At 44.3% G+C, this 10,987-nt stretch overlaps 1 protein-coding gene across 1 annotated transcript; it reads right to left on the reverse strand.

The window, feature by feature from the left end:
* Nucleotides 1-4,659: 4,659 nt before the first annotated feature.
* On the reverse strand, nucleotides 4,660-7,774 carry LOC131186815 (homeobox protein SIX6-like). The gene is made up of 3 exons (XM_058160741.1): nucleotides 7,412-7,774; nucleotides 6,518-6,856; nucleotides 4,660-5,390 (listed from the first exon to the last, which is right to left on the reverse strand). The coding sequence occupies exons 1-3, from the start codon at nucleotides 7,772-7,774 to the stop codon at nucleotides 5,172-5,174; spliced, it is 921 nt and encodes a 306-aa protein (XP_058016724.1). The 3' UTR covers nucleotides 4,660-5,171.
* Between the last annotated feature and the right edge of the window lie 3,213 nt (nucleotides 7,775-10,987).

Raw genomic sequence — 10,987 nt, forward strand, 5'->3', positions numbered from 1 at the left:
ACGGCCACAATTGGAAGCTGGTATTTTCCCTTGCCGAGTGAGGCGGTTGCGAAATCATCCGCGCCCGATTATTGCAACCTTTTCTCTCTCTCCCCCCCCACGGTCGTTAAGCGAATCAGCGCAGTCATTAAGTTGATTTAACTCCCTGGAGGTCAAATAAATTAAATCCCGAGGAGATCGTGCTCCCCCATAATCAGAATTAAATCCCGATTAAGAGTCATATTAAACATGATCTTGTTTAACAGCCAGGGCCTCTTTTGAGAGATTAGTCCATCGCTCAACCTCCGAAAATTCTCCTTTTTCGTCAATAATAAGTTAACTCGCTGGAATCTTTCACCTATTATTTACCGGGCACCCTAACTTTAAAAACAGTTCGTTTAGTGACTGTTCAAAGTTAACGACGGCACTGAAGAAAGGGACTGCCGATCGTCTCTCACACTTAACTGTCCAGCATTCCCCGTGATCAAAATTCAGATGCTTGGGCAACCGTTTCATACTTACGACCGTCGCTGCATCCCGACGTCCCTTTTTTTGCGACCGTCTGACAAGCCGAATCAACCGGATACTAACTTATCGACCGCAGCGTGATTCCCTTAACAATTGTGGCAAAGAAAGGTTGTAAAATGGGACCCCAAAAAAAAAATTCACTTAACCCATGTCTCATTTAGCAACGGAAAGCTTGGGCTCAATTGTGGTCGTAAGTCGAGGATGACCTGTATTATTTTTGGTTAATCTTCCATTCGATGCACAGTGATAAAAACGTAAGTCCTAAGAGAGTGACGTGGTGGCTCAGGGGCTAAGACGCTGAGCTTGCCGATCGAAAGGTCGGCAGCTCAGCAGTTCGAAACCCTAGTGCCGCGTAACGGAGTGAGCTCCCGTTCCTTGTCCCAGCTTCTGCCAACCTAGCAGTTCGAAAGCCCGTAAAAAATGCAAGTAGAAAAATAGGGACCACTGTCCGAAGACGTCTCCGTGGTCACGTGGCCGGCATGACTCAACGTCAAAGGCGCATGGAACGCTGTTCCCTTCCCACCAAAGGTGGTCCCTATTTGTCTACTTGCATTTTTTACCTGCTTTCGAACTGCTAGGTTGGCAGAAGCTGGGACAAGTCACGAGAGCTCACCCCGTTACGCAGTCCTAGGGATTCGAACCACTGAACTGCCAACCTTTCGGTCGACAAGCTCAGAGTCTTAGCCAACTGAACCACCGCGTCCCTCAACCCTGATATAGGCAGTTCCAAATAAGGTGTTCCAAATAAGGTGGTTTTTTTTTCGCAAAGTCAAACTATTCAGGTCTCGTACGTTCAAAATTTCCCTGTTATCTAGGAAGCCCTTTGGGTAATTGCTCCAAAGGCTGTTATTACTATTACTATTACTATTACTACTACTACTATTACTACAACCGTTGATTTCTCCCTCCATAATCACTCAACTTACAAACCGCGATCTTTTGTTATCTTTTTCCTCTAGCTCTTTCTCTCCCATTCGTGCGTCACCTGGTATTGCAATAACACACACACCAAACTTTTAAAAATCTTTTTTCGCTTTAGCGATGTCACAGGGGTGTTGTTGGCCCAAGAGGTCTGTCCCTCCAAAATTATTATCAATATTATTATTTTTAGGGTGTTTTTTTTTTAATGCTGCCTGTCGGCTCTACGAGATGACTCCAGGCAGCTTATCTAATTTTTTTAAAAAATGGTGCTTTTTATCGATAAATTATTTTTTGCTTGCAGGCCAATCATCATCTTCTTTTAATGGCCCCATAATCCCTTGCAAGGTGGTGTCTGGGCAACTGAATGAGTATTTTACTGGCCGGGTGCCCTTCCGGTCGCCAATGCCGAGTTTCATTCAGCAGCTCTATTTCTTAGTGTGCTCAGAGAGAGAGAGAGAGAGAGAAATAACTGCCTCTACCTAGGATCGAACTCGCAGCCTCCCAATGGCGATGGTTGCCAATATCATCCAGCAAATAATAAGGTTCAAACCGACATTTGATGAACAGAAACAATGCGGGGTTTTTTTTTGCACCAAGTTTTAATCGGAGGGCGGGCAGCCTTCAAAAATGGGCAGGGGGGAGGAGGAGGAGGAGGCTTGGGCTCCCCGCCCCACCCCAAATTCTAACCGTGGAGAGAGAGAGAGGGGTGTGCAAGGAGAAAGTGTGCAAAAAAAAAAAAGTGCAAAGAAGAAAAGAGCATTGCAGAATACGACGCATGATGCCCAACTTCATTATTCATAATAATGAAGATGGGGGGGAGAGAAAAATGCCCAGCCTTCGCTCTGTAATTTATTCTTGCCGTAGCCCGAGGACACAGGCCTGCGACAAGCAGATGGGCCCAGTTATTTGGAAATAAGTAGTTTTCCCCTCAGATGGTGGCCGCCGGGGAGCTGGTGCTGTGATGCTGTGATCCTCCGAGCATCCTTTCTTCCCGAGGTTGCCACGGCGACGGTTGCAAAGCAACCAGGGAGGCAGAGGCGGGCCAGCTGGGGACCAAAGATGGTTTCTTAGCCTCGTCCGTTTCTTTCAGGAAAATCCCGACTCCTGGCGAATGTCGTTCCTCTGCAACCGCGGCTGAATTTTCCCCCAGGATCCTTTGCTGCAATTTTCTGGGGTGTCTCCCATCCGAAAATCAACCCGGTTTGGCCCTGCTTAGCTTTTGATTTGTTTGTTTGTTTTGGCAACTGTCAGCCGCGATGATGCAATAAATCCAGGCTCAAAGGCTACGGAGGGATGTGAATTTCACATTTTAAAAAAAAAAAGAAAATAGTCTCTGCTCCCAGGGGGTTTTCTTTCAGTCCTAGGGGTGTGTGGTGGTAGGGTGGGGGAAAAGGGATGAATGTGTCAGAATAATAAGCGGAGGGGTGTACTGGAGACATATGCCTGTTGTTTCGTCTCAGAAAGACGACGTCTCTTATGGACAAAAAGGCAGCGGATTTCCTGATGCTAAAAGTTTTAGCGGAGGATTTAGCATTTGGAGATAATCTCTTGGGGGGATACTACAGAAGGTGCGAGGGGATCAGAACGGAAATTATAATGAAGCTTGTTTTCTAAATTTTCTTATCTGCTAAGCACCTCCTCCTGCGTCTTGGAGAGAGAGAGGAGGGCGGTACCTAAATTTAATTATATATCTTCCTTCCTTCCTTCCTTCCTTCCTTCCTTCCTTCCTTCCTTCCTTCCTTCCTTCCTTCCTTCCTTATCTACCTACCTACCTACCTACCACCTGAATGTCTGTCTATCTTATCTACATTATCTGTCTCCTTCCTTTCTTTGTTCCCTCCTTCCTCCCTTCTCCTCCCACGTCCGTCTATATCTTTTTTCTTTCTTTCTTCCCTCCCTCCCTCCCTCCCTTGCCTACCTACCTACCTACCTCATCAGCTACCTACCTACCTAGCTATCATTGTCAATCATCTATATCTATCTATCTATCTATCTATCTATCTATCTATCTATCTATCTATCTATCTATCATCTATCATCTATCTAGCTACCTAATTACTTAGCTACCTAGAATTATCAGTCTCTATCTATCTATCTATCTATCTATCTATCTATCTATCTATCATCTATCTAGCTACCTAATTACTTAGCTACCTAGAATTATCAGTCTCTATCTATCTATCTATCTCTATCTATCTATCATCTATCAATCGATCGATCTATCGATCTCATCAGCTACCTACCTACCTAGCTATCATTGTTTGACAGTATGTCTGTCTATCCATCTATCCATCCATCTCATCAGCTACCTACTGTCTGTCTGTCTGTCTGTCTGTCTGTCTGTCTGTCTGTCTATCTATCTATCTATCTATCTAATAATCTAATCATCTATCTAGCTATCTACATATACCTATCGTCTACTGTATCTCTATTCCTCTCTCCCTCCATCTTACTCTCTCTCTCATCTTCTGGCCTGATGCTCTTATAGGAAACAACAGATTTAACCTTACACCACTTCTTCCTCCCTCCCTCCCTCCCTTGCCTACCTACCTACCTACCTCATCAGCTACCTACCTACCTAGCTATCATTGTCAATCATCTATATCTATCTATCTATCTATCTATCTATCTATCTATCTATCTATCTATCTATCTATCTATCATCTATCATCTATCTAGCTACCTAATTACTTAGCTACCTAGAATTATCAGTCCCTATCTATCTATCTATCTATCTATCTACCTAATTACTTAGCTACCTAGAATTATCAGTCTTTATCTATCTATCTATCTCTATCTATCTATCATCTATTGATCGATCTATCTATCGATCTCATCAGCTACCTATCTACCTAGCTATCATTGTTTGACAGTATGTCTGTCTATCCATCTATCCATCCATCTCATCAGCTACCTACTGTCTGTCTGTCTGTCTGTCTTTCTCTATCTATCTATCTATCTATCTATCTATCTATCTATCTATCTATCTATCTATCTATCTATCTATCTAATAATCTAATCATCTATCTAGCTATCTACATATACCTATCGTCTACTGTATCATCTCTATTCCTCTCTCCCTCCATCTTTCTCTCTCTCTCATCTTCTGGCCTGATGCTCTTATAGGAAACAACAGATTTAACCTTACACCACTTCTTCCTCCTCCTCCTCCTCCTCCTCCTCCTCCTCCTCCTCCTCCTCCTCCTCCTCCTCCTCCTCCTCTGAGGCCTTTCCATCCTTGTTGTCCAGTCTTAAACAACTGTGGGAATAACCTTCCCTCTGGAACTGCCTTGCTAACCAGGATGGCTCTTCCTGGAAGAGAAGAACTAACTTCTAGCTCTGATCAAAGCCAACATGTGGGGGGAAAAACATCCTTTTGCAGCCTCACAAAGCCCAGCCGAAGAATTGGAAATAAAAGTTTTTCAACTATTCCTAGAAATTCTCCCTGTGGCGCTCCAGGAAGATGGATTGAATCCAAACTGTTCGTTGATGTTGTTGTTGTTGTTCCTTAAGTGTATTTAATTGATCATTCAAGGGAATTGTCCAGCCAGGCATCTGGTTCCAATAAACAAACAGTTGGCAAAATCGATTCAAGTCGATCCTCCATCGTTTTCATTTTACCGACACAGCAAAGTCTCCAAATAGACATTTGGTATGTTTTCATTTCTTTCTTCCTTCCTTCCTTTCATATTTTTGCATATATATATATAAGTATTTCCTTTTCTTCTTTTCTTGCACTTGGCTTATATTGAAATTTGGGGCGATCCTCTCCCCACTTCGCCCCTCGTCTGGAGATGGCTGTGCTTGGCAGAGGCGGCCCTATCTCTCTGCCGGCGGTTTTTAAACCAGTTACCCACCTGGGTGGGAGTAAGTCCGGTGGTCTGGGCCAGGTGCCTTTTTTGGGAAGGATTTGGGTAAGGATCCTTCAGGTACCACTCTCTCAACAGTTTTTGGATCTTTTCCTGGGATGAGAGAAGAAGGAGGAGGAGGAGGAGGAGGAGGAGGAGGAGGAGATAGCTGTTCAGCTATTATTATTGCCATACATTTGTCAATGCCGAGCGGCTTTGACTGACAACAGATCGTTGAGAGAGTGTTCGGAATTACGACGACACTTTAAAAAAGGACTTAAGAGCGTTTTTCACACTTAAAACAACCGTTGCACAATCCCTGAGGACCAGTGGTGGGTTGCTGCCGGTTCGGGCAAACCGGTAGTTGTGATCTGCGGATGGGCCCACCTGCCCCAGCGCTATGCTGTCGTATTTAGCTGCGTTTTTTTAAGCCGCGCGAATGCATGCAAGCATGAATTTTGATCGCATGACCATGAGAATGCCGCAATGGTCGTTAAGTGTGAAAAACAGTCATGTGTCTCTCTTTTCAGTGCTGTTGTAACTTTGAATGGTCACTAAACGGAATGCTATAAGTCAAGGACTACCCTGTAGGTGAAGGTCAATTCCCAGAACTTGCCAGCCACCATGTATAGACTTCAACTCCCAGAATTCCACAGCCAGCAAGTTTTAAGATGGGTGGACTTCAACTCCTAGAATTCCCCAGCCAGCATGCTTTAAGAGGGGTGGACTTCAACTCCCAGAATTCCCCAGCCAGCAAGTTTTAAGATGGCTGGACTTCAACTCCTAGAATTCCCCAGCCAGCAAGTTTTAAGATTTCAACTCCCAGAATTCTGCACTAGCAAGTTTTAAGATGGGTGAACTTCAACTCCCAGAATCCCCCAGCCATCATGCTTTAAGAGGGGTGGACTTCAACACCCAGAATTCCACAGCCAGCATTGGAGGACTTCAACTCCCAGAATCCCTCAGCCAGCAAGTTTTTAAGATGGCTGGACTTCAACTCCTAGAATTCTCCACTAGCAAGTTTTAACATGGCTGGACTTTGACTCCCAGAATCCCCCAGCCATCATGCTTAAGGAGGCGGGGGGCCTTCAACTCCCAGAATTCCATCCATGCTGACTGAGGAATTCTGGGAGTTGAAGTCCACCCTTCAAAGTGGCTAAGAGTTGGGGATACAGAAAAACAAAATCTGGATATTTTTTCCAAACTCAAAAAAATCCCACCTTAATTCGAAGGTCGCTTACCTTGATCCTGTTGGCTTTCTGTTTGCCGTTTTGGGCCGAAGTTCCTGGCAGGGGAGAGCCACTTCTCCAGACAAGTGAGCCTTGGGATGGAAATTCAAGGAAGTGGTCTCCAAGGTGGATCGATCTGGGGTCTCCCAAGGGCTGGGAGCCCATCAGGCTGGCCAGGGGCAGTTCCCGAACGGATGGTGGGCACAGGACCTGCAGCCCATGATCCCTGCTGGGAGAACGTCTCAAGCGTTGGAGATGACCCAAGGTGAGCGAAGGTGGCAGAGCCCAAAGGAAACGGGACAGGTGCTCCAACGCGCCACTCTCCTGCAGAGCTTTGCAGATCAGGGCGACCTGCGAGGGGGAAAACAGGGCCATGGCTGGGGACGATGGGTAGGGGGAGGTCAAAGGAGAAATGAAAAACAACAACCAAGATGGCTGACTTCAACTCCTAGAATTCCCCAGCCAGCAAGTTTTAAGATTTCAACTCCCAGAATCCCTCAGCCAGCAAGTTTTAAGATGGGTGAACTTCAACTCCCAGAATCCCCCAGCCATCATGCTTTAAGGGGGGTGGGCTTCAACACCCAGAATTCCACAGCCAGCATTGGAGGACTTCAACTCCCAGAATCCCTCAGCCAGCAAGTTTTTAAGATGGTTGGACTTCAACTCCTAGAATTCTCCACTAGCAAGTTTTAAGATGGCTGGACTTTGACTCCCAGAATCCCCGAGCCATCATGCTTAAGGAGGGGGGGGCCTTCAACTCCCAGAATTCCATCCATGCTGACTGAGGAATTCTGGGAGTTGAAGTCCACCCTTCAAAGTGGCTAAGAGTTGGGGATACAGAAACACAAAATCTGGATATTTTTTCCAAACTCAAAAAAATCCCACCTTAATTCGAAGGTCGCTTACCTTGATCCTGTTGGCTTTCTGTTTGCCGTTTTGGGCCGAAGTTCCTGGCAGAGGAGAGCCACTTCTCCAGACAGGTGAGCCTTGGGATGGAAATTCAAGGAAGTGGTCTCCAAGGTGGATCGATCTGGGGTCTCCCAAGGGCTGGGAGCCCATCAGGCTGGCCAGGGGCAGTTCCCGAACGGATGGTGGGCACAGGACCTGCAGCCCATGATCTCTGCTGGGAGAACGTCTCAAGCGTTGGAGATGACCCAAGGTGAGCGAAGGTGGCAGAGCCCAAAGGAAACGGGACAGGTGCTCCAACGCGCCACTCTCCTGCAGAGCTTTGCAGATCAGGGCGACCTGCGAGGGGGAAAACAGGGCCATGGCTGGGGATGATGGGTAGGGGGAGGTCAAAGGAGAAATGAAAAAACAACAACCAAGATGGCTGAAAGGGCGATGAGATGGTCTTCTCCAATGAAGAGAATTCGCAAAAGGACAACAGGGAAAAGCAGACGAGGTAGAATAACGGTGTAACAGAGTTGGAAGGGACCTTGGGAGGTCTTCTAGTCCAACCCCACCCCACCCCTACTCAAGCAGGAGACCCCCTATACCATTACACACAAAGGGGTCATCCAATCTCTTCTTGAAAACCACTCAATGATGGAGAAGGAAGGAAGGAAGGAAGGAAGGAAGGAAGGAAGGAAGGAAGGAAAGAAGGAAGGAAAGAAGGAAGGAAAGAAAGGAGAGGGAGGGAGGAAATTAAGGAAGGAAGGAAAGGGGAAGGAAGGAAATTGAGAAAAGGCAGGAAGGCAGGAGGGAGGGAGGAAATTGGGAAGGAAGGAAAGGAAGGAAGGAAAGAAAGAAAGAGAGGGGGAAGAGAAGGAAGAAAATTGAGAAGGCAGGCAGGAAGAAGGAAAGGAAGGGAGGGAGGGAGAAAAGGAAGGAAGGAAGGAAGGAAGGAAGGAAGGAAGGAAGGAAGGAAGGAAGGAAGGAAGGATAGCAAAATAAGAGAGCTGGAAGGGACCTTGGAAGGTCTTCTAATCCAAGCCCCCCACTCAATCAAGAGACAATACAATACAATACAAAATTAAATAAAATATAGAACACGCAGATCAATCAATTAACGCTATACAATACAATATAAAACGGAACAAAATTGAAAAGAAATAAGTAGCTCTATCAATCCATGCGATACAATAACACAATACTATAAAATGGAACAAAAATTGTAAAAGAAACAAGTGGAAATAAGGGATCAATCCATGCAGTACAATAATACAATACAAATACAATATAAAAAAACGGAACCAAATGTAAAAATCAAGAAACAGATCAATCCATCAAGAAATACAATGCGATGAAATAATACAATACGATCACATATAACAACATAACATAACATAACATAACATAACATAACATAACATAACATAACATAACATAACATAACATAACATAACATAACATAACATAACATAACATAACATAACATAACAACAGAGTTGGAAGGGATCTTGGAGGCCTTCTAGTCCAACCCCCTGCCCAGGCAGGAAACCCTCCACCATTTCAGACAAATGGCTATCCAACATTTTCTTAAAAATTTCCAGTGTTGGAGCATTCACAGCTTCTGCAGGCATGTTGTTCCACTTACTGATTGTTCTAACTGTCAGGAAATTCCTCCTTAGTTCTAAATTGCTTCTCTATATATAGTTAAGTAATATATAGTTCTCTATATAAAGTTAAGTAAAAGATAAAATAAAGAAATAGACAACTCGGTCACTGCAATACAAAATATATATATATATATAGTACAGTAAAATATAAAATGAAATGTCAAGTAGACAATCAGAAAAGTTGGCGGTTCGGCAGTTCAGATCCCTAGTACAGGTCACCTGCGTGAGCAGGGAATTGGACTAGATGACCTCCAAGGTCCCTTCCAACTCTGTTACTGTAACATAGCTCTGAATTCAGGGAGTTTTTCTTTGGAAGACAAGCTTGCAAAACTATCATTCCAAATCACCCGGACAGGGAAAAGCAGACGAGGTAGAATAACGGAGTAACAGAGTTGGAAGGGACCTTGGAAGGTGTTCTAGTCCAACCCCACTCATCCCTACTCAAGCAGGAGACCCCCTATACCATTACACACAAAGGGGTCGTCCAATCCAACATTTTAGCAGCTGTCCTCCAGCTCCCAAAAATGGGCAGTGTGTCTTTCCATGCAGATTTCCAAAAAATAAAAATAAAAAAAAGTCCAATTGTTATGTGAAAGCCCAAGAAGCCAGCAGTACAGTTTTTAAAAGAGATATCGAAACATCTTATCATATATATATATAAAATGTCTATTTTTGTCGGTCAATGTAAGAAAAATATGATAGGGGGCAACCTGAATTATAAAACAGTGCTAAATAAAAAATATAACAATAATAATTGAGCGACATTCTCATTTTTGCACCCTTCTTTTGAGTTAATAACTGGAGAAAGGGGAGGGAAATGACGACATCCTCTCTATTTGATGGTCTTTTTTTAAAAAATATATATATATATATTCTTGCGAAATTCCCCAGATCGCAACCTGCTGAGAACAAATGAGAAATCAAAAGCCCAATTTCCTTCCTCTAAACAGGTCCCTCTAGAAATTAAAAAACCCAAATAAAAGAAAAGGGACCTCGAGAGACAGCGCTAAATTTTCATTCAAAGAGGAGCAGCGAACCTCGATGCGTTTTGTTAATTTTTTTCCCAAAGGTTTCGGCTCGTTTTATTTATTTATTTATTAAAAAAACAACCACCATTGCAAGGCTAATTTAAGCTGCTTACCTGGTTTTACAAACTTATTTTTCCCCCCCCCAAGGCTGGAAGGAAGAACGACTGAAAGTTGGATGTTGAAGCATTGGGTTGGCCTCAGCCTCCGGTTACAAACAGTAGCGTGGAATATATCTATATCTATATCTATATTGTGTTATTCTGGGGGGTTTTTCTGCTCCAAACCGACGTTCTTCCCGAAATCTGTGATTTAGCTGCCCCGATTAACGAAGCTAATCCGCCTTTGGGAGAGTTTTAAACAGCTCAGAAAGGATATTCCGTCTCCAACAGCTTCTTAAATGATAGGTAGGTGGGGTTTAGGAGTTTAGCCCTAAAGGCGCCGGGGGTGTGTGAGGAATCTGAGATTTTGGGGGGATGCCCCTCACCCCCATTGCAATCTCAAGATGGCTTTTCCCTCCGATGAGACCACCAGAATAACAGAAGACAATAATAGAGTAGCAGAGTTGAAAGGGGCCTTAGAGGTCTTCTAGTCCAACCAGCTGCTCAGGCAGGAGACCCTAACCCAGTGGTAGTCAACCTGGTCTCTACTACCCACTAATGGGCATTCCAGCTTTCATGGTGGGCGGTAGGGTTTTTTTTATTATTATTATTTGCATTTATATCCCACCCTTCTCCGAAGAGTCAGGGCGGCTTACACTATGTTAGCAATAGTCTTCATCCTATTTGTATATTTATATACAAAGTCAACTTATTGCCCCCCCAACAATCTGGGTCCTCATTTTACCTACCTTATAAAGGATGGAAGGCTGAGTCAACCTTGGGCCTGGTGGGACTAGA

Source organism: Ahaetulla prasina, chromosome 17 (genome assembly GCF_028640845.1).
Source record: "Ahaetulla prasina isolate Xishuangbanna chromosome 17, ASM2864084v1, whole genome shotgun sequence".
NCBI lineage: Eukaryota > Metazoa > Chordata > Lepidosauria > Squamata > Colubridae > Ahaetulla > Ahaetulla prasina.